This window comes from Hippoglossus hippoglossus, chromosome 17, assembly GCF_009819705.1.
Source record: "Hippoglossus hippoglossus isolate fHipHip1 chromosome 17, fHipHip1.pri, whole genome shotgun sequence".
Lineage (NCBI taxonomy): Eukaryota > Metazoa > Chordata > Actinopteri > Pleuronectiformes > Pleuronectidae > Hippoglossus > Hippoglossus hippoglossus.
The window spans coordinates 19,522,091-19,540,209 of record NC_047167.1 but is presented as its reverse complement, the minus strand read 5'-3'; the positions used below and the strand labels follow the sequence as shown (position 1 = coordinate 19,540,209).

Sequence of the window (18,119 nt, the reverse complement as noted above, 5' to 3'; positions counted from 1 at the left end):
AGCACTCGTTGCTCTGGTCTGTTTCTCAGTCCCACAGCCCCCCCGGTGAATACTTTATCTATTCACATATGAGGGACTATTTATGTGTGTATGTTTTCTTTCTTTTATTACACTCTAAAGCATGTTGGCTCCCCTTAGGCTTAAAACAACACATTAATCAATGAAGGCATTACGGAGAATCCACAGCTTTATAATCCAGTCTTAGCTGTTGATTGTTTACCTTCTCTCCAGCTGATCCCAAGGGGCCGGACTCTCCTCCGGGTCCTGATTTGCCCTTGGGGCCCTCTGGACCGTCCTCTCCTCTGACTCCATCCACACCGATCTCGCCCTGGATGCAAAGAATACATGTGTTCAAATTGGTTTCCCTTTACTAAGCACATGGTTTTTCTCTTATGCGAGTATCATTTTTTTTATTTTGCAGTTGATGATTCACCTTGTCGCCCTTGAGACCCATGTCTCCCTTAAAGCCGGGGAATCCATCTTCTCCCTGAAGACGAAAAGGACAAAAGTAGTCAGTTATTGTTCGGAGCTGAGAGTTGATTCCAGTATCTCGGAGACAAACTTATTTTAAACTATATTTCTGTACGATAAGTGGAATCTACAACACTTTACACATAAAGCAATGAACCCTGATTCAATGTTAAAGTGATAAAACAACAGGGATAATAACAGTGATAAACATTTACAGTAATGCTGACTGAGGTGCACAGGCTCATTAAGACAGATTCATACTGACATCTAGCGGCCACTTAGCTAAAGCAGCCACATAAGCACTTCTGAAGTTAGTGTTATTCTACTGACATCTGGTGGTTCGTACTGAGAATGCAGTTTTCAACTTTTTCAAAAGTCCCTCGGTCGTTGTTTCATGAAAGCTGTGTTCTCCAGATTATATTACATTATATTACATTTTATTATATTATATGATGTCACAATACAGTAAAATATGATAGTCTTATAACTTGAAATCTTGGCATTGTGAAGATGTTTAGGACAGAATACATGAGACATTAGCTTTTAATGATAAATTCAAGTATTTCAGTTAATTTCTCCAGTTCCCTCACAATTAGTGTTGGATCTACACACAGTGGCATCAGGCTACGTTCAGCACAGCGATCCAAGAAAACAATGCCAACTGATCAATCTGCACTGAGACTGCCGAACAAACAGCCTCATTCTAGTTTAATGCTCCGCGCTCAATTACAGCCCAGCGGCGTGACGACTTAACTGCCAGCCTGATGGGCCTCTATGAGAGTTCTTTCCACTCGCTGGATTCAAAGGAAGCCTCATTTGAGGAAGGAATTACAACTGTGATGGCAGGATTTGTTTCAGAGGAATGACATTCGTCAGCCACGCTGAATAGAAGGAGGAGAGCAGGGAGGCGTTTACCTTTTCTCCTTTGCCACCTTTAAGGCCTCTGATGCCCTCGGCTCCCTGGAGAGAGAAATAACAGTCAGAGTGACATTCAGGGAGGATGTGTAAGTGTCATGGCAGGGGGGTGGTACTGCATGATGGAGACAGCGCTTACTTTCACACCACGAGGCCCAGGGTAGCCGATGGATCCCATAGGACCAGGATGACCCTAAAAGGTTAAGAAACAGCATGTGATGTACATTCTTTACTGATTTTTGTCTTTGATGTATATACATGGACAGTACCATCTGATTCCTACAGGTTCATGACTTAACTCATAACATAACAAATACTAGTTATGTAGCAGGTTTCACCGCATCCAAACTTTTAAAACCCCACAGTGCAGCCTGTGAAAATGTTTTATCAGCTTGGATTGTACTTCATGATCTAATATGTTGTAGTCAAACTCTGACTAAATACTGACCATAAAAACAATATATTCACACCTGATGTTATCTAAATTGCCCTTTAAGCACACTAACCCTAAACAGATGCTAATTATAATATTTGCAAAAACTGCCTGGGCAGCAACACTTTGGGAAAAAACATAATTACACATTTTAGTGTGAAATCCAAACTACATGATACTCACGGATGTTCCTTTCTCGCCTGCAGGGCCCTCTTTGCCTGGATGACCCTGGAACAGACAGATTTCAGGATTTATCAAGAGGTGAAGATGTAAATGAATGAATGGTATTAAAATGATAGTGAGTGGGAAACTTACAGGAGGACCATCTGCACCAGAAAGCCCACCCAAGCCTTGTTTACCGTGAGGTCCCTACAGAGACAGAATAACAGGTACGTCAGACAGACAGACAGACAGAGAGACAGACAGACAGACAGACAGAGAGACAGACAGACAGACAGACAGACAGACTACACCAGTATTACTGTACGGAGATTGCCAAGAGTTTAAATTCTGTTTTATATATTATCAAATCCACAAAACCACTAAACAATACTTTGAGTCACACACAGTAAGTGCTTATGCAGGGGCACTCGCACAGTGAAATCTACATAGTTTGCACGTCTGTGTGTATTTAGCCGTCAGGGCTGTGCGGAGCCGCCAGTCAAAGGCCTATAGCTCAGACAGCGCAGGTCTGCAGAATCACTTATGAGGTCTTGACTGAAGCGTTCACTTATCGGTGCAGCAGAGATGTGGTGGGAGGACTGAAGGGAGGACTGGGATCCCACTTTACTTACTTTCTCACCGGGAGGCCCGATTGGACCTTGAGGACCAACAAGACCCTGAAACACAATGGAAATATGTATTAGAACAGTCGAGCCCTTTTAGTCGTTTTCCAATAACAGGACTTGAACACTGGCAACATGACGCAGGGAACAGAACACTGGTTTTTGTCAGTTTGGAAAAAGTCTGTGTGATGCGTCTGTAATTTACATATTTGTACTAAAATTCCATTTCTCTCTTCTACGTCCAACCATTGTTTTTATTGGTCGGCTCCTTTATGCTGCCTGTTCGCATCTGTTCACTCGGCCGTGCAAAGGGAGGTTCATTATTTTTCTACAGTTCATTTTTAAGTCACTCATCTTAAAGACGTATTTGGAAGTCGCCCAAAGTAGAATTACAAAAAAAAAAAAAAAAGGTGTTAACAACTTGAAATTAAAGAGCTGTGTTATTCATCTGTGGCCTTCAGTGGATGCCATCAATCTGCCTCAGGCCCGGTGAAACTAAAAGGAGCAAGTTATTTACTCGACCTGTTTACCATCAGGACAGGTTCCTGCTAATACTTTCCAGGGAAATGACCTCATCGTGTCCAGGCTTTGAGCGTCAGCGGGACTTCAAACTCTTACCTGGCGATGGCCACGATATCAGGGGGTTCTGGTTTCTATTAAGGACGGAACATTTTTCACTGCGCCACCAACTGGACAGTGTAATCAGTGCTACTGGATAAATACAATACGTCTCATCTCAGCGGGACAGAAAGGATGTTTTTCTTGTGACAACAAAGTTCAAATTGAATATGAGTGAGTGTTTGGGAAATGCCTCACAGAGCGGCGGTTATTTGAGGAATGAAGGATGGAGAGAGCAGGGAGAGGAAGTGGAGAGAAATAAAAACATGCCTGCGAACATCTGATTAAGAAAACAGGAGCGCGAGTGATCACCTGCGTTTCCCCTGATGTAAAAGAGAAATGTCAAAGAGGAGCATGAGAAAGGGACAGATATGAGGCGGGGACGAAAGAGTGGGAGACACAGCGAGAAAGACAAGAGTGATCCAACAGGGTTAGGAAAAACAGATAGATACTAAGAGAGAGGAAAAGAGAAGGAACTTACATGTGGACCAGGCAAACCCTGCTGCCCATGAGGCCCTGGCTCTCCTTGTGGACCCTGCACATGAGAAAGGAAAGGGTGCGATTAATGTTTGTAATTTCTGCAAATTGATTCTCTTCTATTCATTACTAAACATCGCAACTACTAAAAAACAATACTGCCAAAATACGATTAAATATAAAAAAATATACAGTGGAAAACTAATCTTATGTCTAAAGGCAAGGAAAACTTCACAAAGACTTAAGTGCATCATGTCTTTTGCTCCAATGCACTGGATGTAAAGAAACTCTACAAGGAAAGTGGGGCCGGCTTGAGTGAGAACTTTGGATGACCTTGTTTGGTTAGATTAGATTAATCCATGTCAGGAATGTGCAGCTAAAAGTGGTGTCAATGTTTGGGGGACGGTTTTCTGGTGAAGATTGGTGAATGAATTACTTCCTCTGAACACACGCTGTGGGGCCACAGAACCATCTGCATACGGATTAAAGCTGATAAGGCTGAAAGTGGTGGGCTGTGCCGTGCTGCAATTTAGTGTGCCACAAAACAAACAAATAGAAAAACAGAGCGGGGCCCTGTGACGCAGCCTGATCCAGCTGTTACAACAAACACAAAACAAACCCTCAAAACTGAGCTTAAATGAAGGATTGGAGTGAAGTTATTAGAAACATTCTGGTTCCTCAATCTTGGAGGATGATGTAAAACCTCCATATGTTCGAGGAGCACCGCGAGGCACCATGAACCCGCCGGACAGCTCCGCTACTTTGGATACACTCCGCTTCGATTTTGAGAAAACGCCAAGATCAACAGCCCGTTTGTGGAAATTAATGAGAAGCACACGTAATTTCTCTTGTGATGTGTTGTTTCAACAGCTGTTTGTTTCCTTGGCTCGGCGTCTCGATGATTTAGAGACTCGCTCCGCAACCACAGACAATGTGCGAGCTTGTCCAACTGTCATGACCAATGATCAGTTTGCCGCACTCGAAGCGTCCCACTGGGACCCTCCGGGAAGCTGCATGCGTGATGGGACCACGAGCTGACAGGATTTTCTGTTATACCCCTTACTAAGACTTAAAGCCTCTTCAGCAGACTTTGTTTGAGAAGTATGATGAGACGGTCTCTGCTGCGATTTACCATCTCTAATCAGCAAATAAGATGAGTTTCTACTTTTTCCTGGCTAAATATGAAAAAAAGAGCAACACTCACCATGTTTCCTTTGGAACCGCCTTGCCCATCGATTCCAGGGAGACCCTAAGGAAATCAGAATTTCAAAATGAAAGTTAATAGCTTCATTAAAACCTAAAAACACATTACGAGTGGTATAAAAGTTAAATCGTATGGAAAATGTACTTACACGCTGTCCTCCAGTACCTTGAGACCCTCTGGGGCCGAGCAAACCTCTAGGACCCTGAATATAGAGACAATTATGAGTTCATTAAAATAAGTTAAAGTTATAATTTGAGATAAATTCATTAATTCTAATCTGACTGCAACAGTTGCAAAAATATATGTGCAGGGCCTTAGATGCACTGGAAAGTGACTCACTATGTAAAATACTGACCTCCTGAGGTCATGCATGGTAATGCAGGGGCAATTCAGGGAAAGAACAAAAGTTGTTTTTATCCTCGAACTCTTGAGTTGTTCATTTAAAATCAATGTTTTTACTCTGCTCCTTTATCATACAGACACTGAGTGATGAAATAGTGAGCAACTATTTAGTTTAAAAGGACAATATTGTTTTGGGTAAGAAAGGGAGCGAGTCATTTAGACGGAACCGGGCAGAATATGGCAGTTTCTCATCGAGTAATGACAGAACAACACATTTCCCCCGGTTCTAATTTCATGATCTATTATTCAGAGCCATTCTGACTTGGCAAGGACGAGACTACGAGCGCAATGGTCCTTTGCAGACAGGAATGTTGATACAAGAAGAGAGGAGGGCGAGGCTATGTATTAAAATAATTGGCGGAATGAATGTCGGGGTAAAGGAATGAGGGGAAGAGGACTGCGGCAGCGAAAGGAAAGGAGTCCTGTGTTAGTTGTGTTTTCATCGTATTCTTCTCTGTGACGTGAGCCGCACTTTAAAGATCCTGGTTCGCTCAGATCCGAAATGTACTTACGCTCTCTCCAGCTACACCTCTCTGTCCAACCTGGCCATCTTCACCCTGCGAAGAGACAGAAGAACAGAGGTTTATTGAGGAATGTAGAGGGATTGTGACGGCGTTTCAGAACAAGGTGAAGGTGTATGGTGACTGAGGTGCTACTTACTCTTGGGCCGTCCTCTCCTGGAGGACCCGGAGGACCCGATGGACCGTATTCTCCCTGGAGAGAGATCACAGGAGAAGGGATATGAACAAAGGAGTGGGAGCGGCGGGGGTCACACGAGCGTCTGCAAGCTGGAAAGATGCTCCTAATTTCTACTTTTTGAAAAATATGATATGGGCCACAAATTCAGAAGCAAGTAAGTGTCTCTAATCTACAATAAGCTCGGTCACCACAATTGGCACTGGCCTATATGGTTTCCACTATTCATAGTATTCTATAAGAACCAGTCTACAACCGGGTGGCCCTGTAATTACTTAGTATAGGATAAGGCCTGTCTAGAAATATCCCTCTGTGATCTCTGTGCTCTCTCTTCTGGCTCTTTTTACGCAGGCTCGAATTCCACAAACACCACACTCAGCACTCCCTGTTCGCCTCCAGGCCTGGTTAGAGGCAGCCCCAGTGGTTCTGGAGTCAGTCCCACCGCTTGTAACTGGCACAAGCTCCCTAATGAGTTCCACTCCTAAATTCATATCTGTCAACAATGGAGGCGCGCGTGAGATGGATGGGAGGCGGCGTCTGAGCTGCCAATCGGGCCCGATGCTGCTGTGAGGCACGGGGCAGAAACTACTGGGATCAACTAGGACTAGAAATAAGAGACTGTGGGATGTTATTTTTGGAGACGGAAGTTTTTGATGATGTTTGTCCTCTGATCTTGTTAATTCACGAGACCCTAAATTATCTCTCGTCTTACTTACTCTGTGTCCCTTCTCTCCGGGAAGACCGGGGAGGCCGTCGAATCCTCGGTCACCCTGGAAAAGATCGGCAACAAACGGTTATAGCTCTAAACACAGATAATCATGATTTTTTATTTCGTAAACCTGGTGCATGCTTTACCTTGGACCCGGACTCTCCTGGCAGACCTCGAGATCCGTCAGCGCCGTTACGACCCTGGAAGACATGGAAACATCATCATGTCGGCCTTCATTTGTAATGACATTAGAAAGTATTCAATTATCTTGAAAGGCTGCGCAGAGTAAACACAGGGAAAATGCTATCATTTCCCTGACGAGTTCATATTTAAATAAACATGACTTTGTGATTTTGCTTGACACACAGAGATGTTATTGGGAGCAGCTGACTTTTTTGACATATAGCCATGTTTCAAATTAGACAGGCTCTTCTCTTTGGGCATTGTAGACAGAAATATGGGAATTTTCTATTGCAACACCAGAGGACGCCTGCAAGAGCTTAACCAATAAATTTAATAAAGTTTAAAAACCTCTTACTCATGTTAAAAACTGGGTAAAGATACAAAAATATATTCTTACCCTCTTTCCTGGTTTTCCTGAAGGACCTGTTGAACCTTGAAGACCTCTGGGTCCCTACGGAGAACAGACACAAGGAAGCTTATTGTACAAAGAAAGGAGAAAACAAGAATAAAGCAAAGATTACAGCGAGGATAATCTTTGTATAGAATAATATGAATTGGTTCCTTCTCACCTGTGGTCCGGAGTCGCCACCGTCACCTTTAAGTCCAGAAGAACCAGGACCTCCCTATCAAACACAGACATTGCACATTTAAAGAATTCATCTGTCTTCACTGATGACACTTGGCTTAAAAAACAATATAATCTAGGTTGGGCCAGAACTCAACTCAAATCCAAACACACAAAATGAAAGGATTTAAAACTTGGACAGTAAATGTACAACTGATAGACCTTCTGGAGCATCTTATGTATCCAAGAATCACAGGATGATCATCGTAAATAACATGTAACATTAAAGAAGCCAGCTTTTGTATTTTTCCTTTTTCATTAGCCGATCAATCCACTATCAAGATGTAGAGTAAAATTAAACGAAATCCTCTCACAAGCAGGTAGAGAGTGTGTGGGAGATACACGTGTGCTGGGGAAATGATAAATGCTCAAAGTTGAACCTTTCACACGAGGTTCCTCTAATCACCTGGTGTGTTTCTCATCAGTTACAAAACAGAACGGGAGGGTCAAGCCGATCGGTGGCGTGTGTTTGTAAATAGCTACTCACCACAGGACCAGATCTCCCTGTCATGCCCGCAGGCCCTGTAGGACCTCTCATAGCCAGCTGTGGATCAGAAAAGTTTCATTAGACCACTGCTCAGCAAACGTCTCTTGGTTTTACATCTAAGACGAGTGAATGGATGAATAAATAAAACTGTATTTCTTCCTCAAACAAAATAAAGTGCATGAAGTACTTTTTGTGCAGCCATGTCTGAACATGATTAGGTTGTGTTTGCAGTCCAAGCATCAGTTCATGTTTATGAGTGTTCTGCTAGATTAAAAAGTAAACTTTTACTCTTGTTATTCTCAATTTGAAGAACATTTTATCTATCTTAAAACGAACTTGTTATGGTTTAAGTATGCAGCATGTAGTTGCTGTAATAAAGCAGCATTGTTCCTATATTGAATTTGACTCAGTATTCATTCATCTAGACTAGATTTAAAACATCAAGGGGTCTGAACATAATAAAAAAAAAACTCAAATCAAAAGCATCATATTTTAAGAACCTTAAAATGTGCAAACTTGACTCTGTTGCGGTTTTCACAGTTTCACAGGTCTTTGTGTCTGTTTATGGTCGACCACAGTGTGGTGCTGCCAATAGTTTGTCTGGAATGTATTTGAATGACTGGATTTGCTAATTCCATGAAACCAAATCATGCCCAATGCTACACGTTGAATCACACATTAACCCATTGTGGGAATTTCTGTTGCAGGTGCCAGAAAACATAAATACAGAGGCACTAATGAAAATTAACAGACTGCAAATAGCTCAAAAAGAGCATTTGTGCCTATGATTCACTTTCAGTTCATTACTACCCTTGTTTTTTCTTTGTTTCCTTCCTCCAACACTTGGCAGAAAAGACAAACACAGAAAGGTGACAAGTGTTTTTCTAGATTTTACCAAACACCAGGTCTGGCAATGCTCCAGCTCCACAGAGCGTTGTGAAAGTGTGAATATTTTTGTGTTTGTGCCACACTTAATAGTCTCCATGTGTCGCACAATAAATCACACCTTGCCTAAAGCCTAAAGCCGCATATTTCATTCTGTTTTTTTTCAACACTGCCATGGCTATCACCGCTGAGTGGGTGTGAAAATCTGCTTTGGGATTTATTTATAACCTTTATTTAAACTTGATGAATCACCGAGGGCTGGGGCTCATTGACAATGACGTCAACTAGGTGTTAAGGATTTAAAAGATAGAATATAAAAGAAGAAAATCAAATAAAACCACTTTATACAGAGGAACACTTAATTGCTGAGAAGAAAAGGGACAAAAGGATGACGAATTGTTTGTGATGATGGATTTAAATTGTCAATTTTAAGCTGCTTTGTGCAAAGACACGAAAAGCAGATCTGTCATGTTGGGACTTGCAGAGAAAGCCAGACAACCTGTTCAGCATCAGAGCAATATAAGAAGGGAGTTTCCCAATAACAGTCCTGTAAATAAACATATACAGATGCCTATCAGGTCCATCAGTCAGAGGAGACCACCCAGGTTTTGCTTGCAGGATGCAAAGCGAGCATCACCTGTGATAAACCTGAGGGCAGAGTGCTAAACAGCATCCAAGGGTTCAAGAGTGGAGGCAGAGGCATGACTATAAATCACTCAGAAATAATGTAGAACAGAAAGAAAAACTGCTCCAACTACATAACTATCCAAGTTTGTCGTAAATTCCTTATGAGGATGTCTATATGAAAGTTGAATTTGTCGTCTATCCAAATACTAAGGAATTGATGTTGTGTAACCCTCTCGATAATGGATCCTTTTACATTGGACACATAAAAGTGTTTTGCTCCCAGTATCTGGAGCTCAAGAGAAAAGCATGAACTTGGATTTAAGTTCATTCACCCCAGTTTCACATCCTTAAGTGTAGCTTTAAGGACATTTTATTATGTCACCTGACACAGTAATATTCTAAATTCAGACAGTTTATAGGTTGAGGGGGACTTGTGAATTTGGGATTACTCTTTTTATTATTTGCTACACTTTCTGGGTCATCAAAATGTTTTTCTTTGCAGGTATGTACCGGCTCAGGAGAAGAAACTCATAGTTGCACCGAGGACACGTTTGCCCCTGATACTCACCCTGGCCTGAGATAGGATGGCCTGAGCCTGAGCTTCCTGGGCTGAAACCACTGGTCCCTTGTGCGACTCACCACCCGCACGGAACTGTCAACGACAAAACAAAACAAATAACACAATTAAAAATCAAATTGACTTGTAGGTTTTAACAGAGTGAGACGTCTAACGACCTCCCCTGGTGCCCGTGTTCAAATATTTGCTCTGTTCTGTGAAAACCGTAAAGCTGTCAGCATGCCACACGCGCACACTTTCAGACGTATACATATGCTGGCAAACGACCACAGGCAGCTCACACACACACACACACACATTCAAAAATATGTGTCACAGAGCCTTTCAAAGCCTCAGTCACTGGTTCCACTCCATTGCACTGGCTGACATTTACAATGTAAGTGATTTGCAACCCAAAGAAAATAAGGCTGCGGTCCTTTGGCCTCCTGCTGACGCTGTGAGGTAAACGTACTAAATGAAGGGAGTTCGCGGACCAACGCCTGAGATGAAGGATGCACAGCGTGTGAGGAAAATACGACAGAAACTCCTCTGGACGTGTGGAAAGTTGCAGGACTTACTGGCAGCATCAGGATGGTACCTGCAGGCCCAGGGACACCGTCCGAACCGGGAATACCGGGACGTCCTGGAGGACCCTGGTGAGTCAGAAGAAGGGGAAGCAGTTAGTCTTTCTCTGAGCAGGAAGATATCATTCCTCAGTGTGATGCAGCAAGAGCTGAGGTCACCAACCGAAGCAAAGTCAATAAAATCCCCATTAAGTACAGTAATGCTACTCAAAAGGTCTTTGCGGTATTTGTTGCCGACAAACACATCTTCAAAGTATTTCATTTAGATCAGCTATTGCTTTGTGTTGCATACCAGCCTAACAATGAATTAAAAGTGGTTAATAAGCAAGTCGTATATTTTCCCATGGGATAACATGATTATTTTGCCATTCCTCTATAACCCCCTGGAGGTGCTGTGTAAACTGAAAAAAAAAAAAAAAAAAAAAAAGACTGACAAGAATAATAACAAACAACAGTAATAACAGTGGCAGTGAAAAACTAATCTATACACAGCAAACCCCCTTCTTTATCTGCAACAATAATGTGGAGGTCCTTCGCTACACTCTGTTGCTTATTCCAAACGGATAATTGACTAATCCCACAGAGAAGAAGAACACGGAGAGTTCAGTCACAAAGACAAAGCAAAGACAAAGCATGTATTTCATTAAGGATATTTCCTTCAGGAGAGCAGCGACTTTAAAACAAGACAAATGAATCCACAGCCACGTCCCTGTGAGGCTATAACGATCATCACACTCCAAGAAACTCAATGTTGTTTGATGGATGAGAAATGGCCTGTGTTTAGCGCAGAGGAGAGATTATATTGTTGTATAAATTTAAAAAGGACAAATATTTTTCATGGGGGCTATTTTTAAGAAATCTCATCAGACGTGGGCGAAACTTTCATCAGTCTTTGCCTCTATGCTGAAATTTGTTAGCTTGAGGCTATGACTTGGTTGCTTTGACCTCAGTGCTAACAGTTGCGTGCTAAAATGCAAACTTTAGCATTGCATTTTTACATTCCTACAATAGTATATATACTATGCTGGCATTGAGCTCAAACTACTAAGGATGATGACTGTCATAGACTGTTTACAAAGATGAACGACGTGTTTTCACTTCATCCTATTTTACAAAAATGAGAGCAGAAATTAGTTGTTCAGATGCACTTTGAGCTAAGCGCTTAGATTAGCATGCTAAAATGCAAACATTAGCCTTGCATGTTCACATTCCTACTGTAGCATATTAACATACCGTAAGAATGGGAAGAGCAACATAGTACAGCATGCTATGTTAGCATTAGCTCAAATTACATCCAAGGTTGTGGACATAAAGATGGACGACATGTCTCCACTTCCTCCTGTTGTACAAAAATGAAGCTAAAATATCCCGGCAGTGGGTGCAGCCATCTTGAACCATTGTTGTCATTTGGAGCCAGAGTCGTCACAGGAGTGGTCACGATGTGTAGCGGCAGAATCAAGGTCACATGCTCAACCAATCAGGTGTCAGGCAATTTGGCTTCACTTTTGGGGGGGGGCTGTCATGTCGTCAATCTTTATATACAGTCTATGGATATAGTCAATGGTTCTACAGGGATACTGTCATGAACTCAAGTGTTGAACAGGTGCAAAAACGTGTTTGGTGACAGGTGAACAGTCAGAGTTATTAAAGTCAATAGGATTCACCCTCTGGGAACCAGGAATATCTGTACTATTCAAAAGTTGTCGAGGTATTTTAATTACAAACTGACTGACGTTCTAAGAACCATGCCAAGAATGTGGATTCAATCTCCTTGATTGCATAAAGTTGCTCATACTGAATAATGACAGTAAGAACAGACGGTAAAATTATGATACGTCTAGATCTTGATTTAATAAAGACAAAGGAAATTATCATAAATCAGATCAGGCCTAAGTCGTACCCATTGGTTCCAGAGAAACCAGGATCTGTTTAGCAGTCTTGTCATGTGCTGCAATCTCAGACTGTCGACTCAAATTGATGCCATGTGTTCACATCTGCCTTTTCCCCCACAGAGGTGGTAAATACTCGGCATCCATTGCTGTTACAGTATGCACAGCGGCCCCTAGTGTTAATGACCGTCCTGCATAGCTGGGAAAGTGGCATTTGAGTGGAAAGGAGAGAGGCCGTGGCGATGATGAGCGAAATGAGCCGATCAAACGTCGAGACCAGGCGGATACTGCGCAACGGAAAACCGCAAGACTACAGAAACCGAGTCACTTTTAATCCCCCTGTCAATCCTCAGCAAGACTCGTTCTCATGGGAGGAAATAAGTGGAGGGGGGGGGGGGACTTTTGGTGCAGCAAAATATTTTCTGATCACTTTGACCCTGTGGAACAATAAGCCTTTTGTACTGGTCATACTGGAGGAGGCACGTTTGGGTGTTTTGAGGTTGGCAAAGAAAGGGTTAACTTCCAGAGACATGAACTGATCTGCTGAGAGTGCGATGAGAGGGGGGTGCGGGGCAATCACCACATTTGAGAAAGAAAAAAAAAAAAGCCACGATCCAGCCTTCTGGAAGGGGTCGGGCACTTACTCTGTGTCATCCAATCAATCACACAAGTGAGAGGGATCCCACAGTGCAGGAAAAAAATAAAAAAGGCTTAGAGAAAGTTTAGATTTCTACATATTTTAAGCCATCTCCTTGAACTTCTCACAGGTCCTGTGTTATACCAACACAGCTGTAACACAACAACACAACTTCTCTTTGTATATTGATAGTTTATGGGCATCTCACTTCCCTCACACCACTCCGCACTACACGGTGTTTTTGCTGACACCCATAATTCCACAAAATGAATGGCTAAGGTTAAAAATAGTTTTTTTTTGCCAATTATAGCCGGAAAAACACGCATTTCTGTTGATATACAAGTCATCTGGAATCTTAATTGTTTGTTCCAAATGTCTTTTATTCAAAATGCAACTTGCTAGGAAGGAGAATGGGGGACGGGGTTTCTCGACAACATCTGTAATCAGCTGTGAAATGAGGCCGGTCTTCACTCACCCTCTCGCCATGATCTCCTGAGGCACCTGGGGGACCCTGCAATCCTGGGGTACCAGGAAGACCCTGAAAACCACACACACACAGACACACATGGACTTAGCATATTAACGCTAACCAGCAGTCCCACCACAGTCAGTCTATCCAATACTTCACATGCACAGGCCAACAAAGACAGAGGGAAAGACATGGGCTCAAAAAGACAGAAGCCTCAAAATAAAATAGGACCCCAACCCCCTCTTCTCTCTCTCTCTCTCTCTCTCTCTCTCTCTCTCTCTCTCTCTCTCTCTCTCTCTCTCTCTCTCTCTCTCTCTCTCTCTCTCTCTCTCTCTCTCTCTCTCTCTCTCTCTCTCCCTCCTGTACTTCCCTACAAACACACACACACACACACACACACACACACACACACACACACACACACACACACACACACACACACACACACACACACACACACACACACACACACACACACACACACTCATGCACAAATTCACATTTTGACTTTCTCTCCCAACTCAAGCTTCACTGGCGATCAGGACTGACACTCTTTCCATAAAGACATTTTTTCCCTCTTTAGCTGTTCTCCATCTGTGGAAGGCAGACAGGAGTGTGGGAGAACGTGATACTCACTCCTTGGCCGGGGGCTCCTTGGGGTCCTTCTATAAGCATCCCCTGAAAAAGGAAAAAAGGGGAAACAGTAGCATTACAGGGCGGCTTTTAAATCTAGAAGCAATTTGAGGAGTAGGGGGAAGAAGTGAAAAGAGCCAGTGGGCGCTCAGGGTTTGATGCTGAGGAGTTGTTCTCATACGAAGCTCAAGATGTTAACAAAGCTCCAGTTATTTGAAACTCTGATCTATAAAGTGTTTGTGGTCAGAGACTTGGATGTGAGGCTGTGGTGGTAACAGTGGTAAATGGTATAGAAAGGCTCTGTGAAGATCTTATGTATTGTGGCATTTTGTGTAGACAGCGGTTGTTGTGTTTATGGACATTAGAGCAAACATGAGTTAAATCTCATCAGGAGGGAAGATTGTTTATTGGATAAAATAAACAAGACCTAAAGATGAATTAGATTGAAACGTGAATCAGTAATGAAAGAGAAAGTACATAAAAGAAACCATAGTCTTCAGAGAGTAGGCAGAGAATCTACAATAAACAGAACAACCAAGCTAAAGATAGACAGTGGTTAGAGCTAAGGCAGGTCTACATATAGATCATGTACAAAGTGGTAAAGTTGAGAAAGGCTCAGTTCAGTATTAACATCTGTCTCAGATTCACACGTGGAAAACTCTATGTTCATCAGTTGACGACACCCGTCTTTAGAAAGAATCTCCATTCTTCAGTGACCACGTAAAATCACATCTCACTTGACCGCTCCATAAGCACATATGTCATATCTGTGCACAAAAAACAAATGATGTAGTTTGTGGCCAGACCGACTGAACAGATGGGTTTGTCATCAGTGAGTTAGATTTAAAAAGCGGTATGAGACTTGTTTGAAATATGAAATCAATATGCGGCACTTTTGATATTGTGGCGGTTGGCACAAATAATTCCACGTATGGGAAACACTGAGAGATGTGAAAAATGCTTTCGGCCCATTATGAAACTGTAACAGGTTTAACAGGTGTAACTTGTGATCGGATCGCCTGAGCTGGATGTTAAAAGTAGAAGGATAAACAACTGCATGAATTTGCTGAGGTCATAAAGCTGTAACATTAGCAGGCGAATATACTGTGATATTGTAAAGTGGTGGATTTAACACATTCTCGGTTTGTTTCTAGTACATTTCGTTTCCAGCATGTGCCTTTATCCTCTCACTCTGCATTGAAACGAGCTTGAAGAATGCTTCACTTACTGGCTCGATGACAGCAGGTTCGCCCTTCTCTCCTTTCTCCCCCAGGTAACTCTGACCTCCACCCACCTACAAGACACAAGACAGACCAGGTGAGCTTTTTTACACAGGAACAGGGGAGAAATTCATACGTAAAGACAGAGCACCAACGGTTTGACAGCCAAAAAGGGAAAATGTGAGACCAATGAGCAGCAGATGCCCCGACTGATGCCCAGGGTGTCTTCTCTTTTATAGAGGTTACGTAAAACTCCGACATACCTGCTAGAGAAAAGATTAGCAGAATGCTGACTGGTGCTCTGCACGCTTATAAGGATTTGAGGAGTTCTCAAGCCAAAACGCAAGGAGGAGGGGGGGAGGGGGGGTTTCTTCAGCCTGCTGGAAAAATAAACCTCAAGAATGATTTTTGCAAGAAGCTATAATTTTGACTTTGGTCGGACTCCTATTTATTAAGCTTCCTAAAAAGCCAGGGACTGAAAAAAAAAAAGACCCCAACTGTGCACAAATGTGGAGGTCGTTACCTGACACTATCCATACAATGACTTCACATGAAGGGAATTCACAAACCAACCTACAGCAGCGCGTCCAAAACCCACCGGATTGTACAATCAAGCCTGGGGAGGGACTCCTTTCATGCATTAGGGCTTCAGTGTCCTGAGATTGTAGAGTTGTGAGCACTAACAGAGCCGTTTAGATTAATAGAATTATTAAAGCAGACGGATCTAAAGCCAACATCCAGACATGGGCTGTGTCACTTCCTGCCTCTGTGAATCTGGACCCCGAGGCCAGGACGGGGGCTGGAGAGAAGCCTCCTCAGACACTACCTCAGCAGTTACTTCTGCTTGGTTTTGGGATGTTGATCTGGATGTGATGAAAAACATTTGCTGAGCCTGAAGTTTGTCATCAGCTAATCCAAACAGATCATTGGTGTGATAACCGGGGAGAGGCATGTCTTTGATAAACAGCAGAGGTCACCGGGGTCGAGAGGTCACAGAGGCCGGGTCGACATCTGTTTATCTCCTGGAGACTCAGCCAGACAAGGTGTGGGGTTTGAGGCTGCTGGTGTGTTTGTGTTTGGTGAACGCGAACGCAGAATGCTGCGAGCTACAACCCGATACCAGTAGAAACAACAAACAGCACAAATTGCAAACACCCCATCACACAGACACCACCGGCAACTTCTCCATCGTTCCACATTCCTGCCACTCCTCCCCCACCAACCACCATCATCATTTCTCCGAACCACTCCGGCACTTACGTTGCTCTCTCTGAAGTCTGTCTCCGCCGGAGCACCCTGACCAAACTCGTCCTCATTTGCGGGAGACGTAGGCCTGGCTTCAGTGGTGCCATAATCACCATAGTCGCCATACTCGTATGGCTTCTCTACAAACTCTTTGTTGTCATATTCCTTCAGGTCGTACTCCTTAAACTCATACGCGTCAGCGCCAGGCTCCGCCTTCTCTTGGGCGTCAACGGGGGCCGCAGCCGTTTCCACAGCTGCCGTGGGGTCCAGCCCGACCTGCTCCACGCCGGTGATGTAATCATCCACTATTTCCCCATCGTAGCTCTGGGATCGGAGCAGGCGTGGCAAAGAGGGGGCAGGGGTTGTTAGGATGGGAGAGAACATGGAGGATTGGTTAGTTAAATGAAAACATGTGAACAGCATCAGTGATTCACATGTTTATTTATAACACAATCAAAGCATTAGTGTTTAGCAGTTTCGTTAAATCATCAGACGCCAACTAGGTAAAACTCCTTTAAGGGAATTTTCAACTTAGTTGTGCACACATCCTTGTGTCTAGCTTGGGATGGCATTCATAGCTCAACATATGTGATATAATAATCACATTTTAAATTCTTAATTGTTTCTCCGTAGAGCAATAAGAATGTGATATGTCCCAAAGTAAAGACACACGGATGTTTGACACAAGTTAAAAGTAAAATATACAAAAAATATGCTGCATATTTTCAAATATATTCAAGTTTTACCATTACAGTCTGAAGGTAATTTAGAAAGCATTATATTAAATATTTCAATCTTAGAGAAAAGATCAAATGCTAAACAGTAAAGTTAAAAAAAAACTGGATTTAGTTTGAAAAATACAGAACTTTTTAAGAACTAAACCAAAGGGAAATAAAATATGAGTCTTCAAAACCTGTTTACAATCTGAGGCAATAGGGAAAGTTGATTGTACAGTTGCACTTTGGTTTGTAAATCAAACATGTGGTCAGCTTGTTGAAACAACCTCTCATGCAAATATTGTTTCTGTGATCATCTTTTTGTGAGTTGAAATTTGTTGCACACAATTTTCCATTTGTGCAATCTCGGTTGATTAACGTGCATTTAAGTGCACTGCAGCTCACATTAGTCACTTTTCACTTTGTGGGATAGTGTGACACATCTTAGGCAGAATTATTAGAGGATATATATACTGTATATACACAACTATTCCTTGTTCTAAACTGGTAACCAACTTCTTAGTCACAGGTCCATTTCCCTGTATTTTAGCCAACAATCTCTCTAATCTTCCGTCATTACATGGTACATTTATCGTACAATACAAACCTAAAAAGCAAATTCCTCAACTGAACATTTAACAAACCACAAACTA

The 18,119-nt window shown here is 42.6% G+C and overlaps 1 protein-coding gene across 2 annotated transcripts in view; it reads right to left on the bottom strand.

The window, feature by feature from the left end:
• The window catches only part of LOC117777751 (collagen alpha-1(XI) chain-like), a 77,489-nt gene that overhangs the window by 34,856 nt on the left and 24,514 nt on the right, over window positions 1-18,119 (bottom strand). Inside the window, exons 8-30 of one of the 2 annotated variants that reach the window (XM_034612660.1) lie at window positions 16,766-17,074; window positions 15,514-15,579; window positions 14,289-14,330; window positions 13,659-13,721; window positions 10,652-10,726; window positions 10,086-10,169; window positions 8,006-8,062; window positions 7,463-7,516; window positions 7,291-7,344; window positions 6,857-6,910; window positions 6,718-6,771; window positions 5,966-6,019; window positions 5,818-5,862; window positions 5,052-5,105; window positions 4,904-4,948; window positions 3,704-3,757; window positions 2,614-2,658; window positions 2,135-2,188; window positions 2,003-2,047; window positions 1,526-1,579; window positions 1,387-1,431; window positions 434-487; window positions 221-328 (exon numbers count right to left, since the gene is read on the bottom strand). In XM_034612660.1, coding sequence (XP_034468551.1) covers window positions 221-328; window positions 434-487; window positions 1,387-1,431; window positions 1,526-1,579; window positions 2,003-2,047; window positions 2,135-2,188; window positions 2,614-2,658; window positions 3,704-3,757; window positions 4,904-4,948; window positions 5,052-5,105; window positions 5,818-5,862; window positions 5,966-6,019; window positions 6,718-6,771; window positions 6,857-6,910; window positions 7,291-7,344; window positions 7,463-7,516; window positions 8,006-8,062; window positions 10,086-10,169; window positions 10,652-10,726; window positions 13,659-13,721; window positions 14,289-14,330; window positions 15,514-15,579; window positions 16,766-17,074 — 1,569 coding nt within the window. Of the gene's footprint in view, window positions 1-220; window positions 329-433; window positions 488-1,386; window positions 1,432-1,525; window positions 1,580-2,002; window positions 2,048-2,134; window positions 2,189-2,613; window positions 2,659-3,703; window positions 3,758-4,903; window positions 4,949-5,051; window positions 5,106-5,817; window positions 5,863-5,965; window positions 6,020-6,717; window positions 6,772-6,856; window positions 6,911-7,290; window positions 7,345-7,462; window positions 7,517-8,005; window positions 8,063-10,085; window positions 10,170-10,651; window positions 10,727-13,658; window positions 13,722-14,288; window positions 14,331-15,513; window positions 15,580-16,765; window positions 17,078-18,119 lie in introns of both variants that reach the window. The other variant, XM_034612661.1, reaches the window with a different exon arrangement.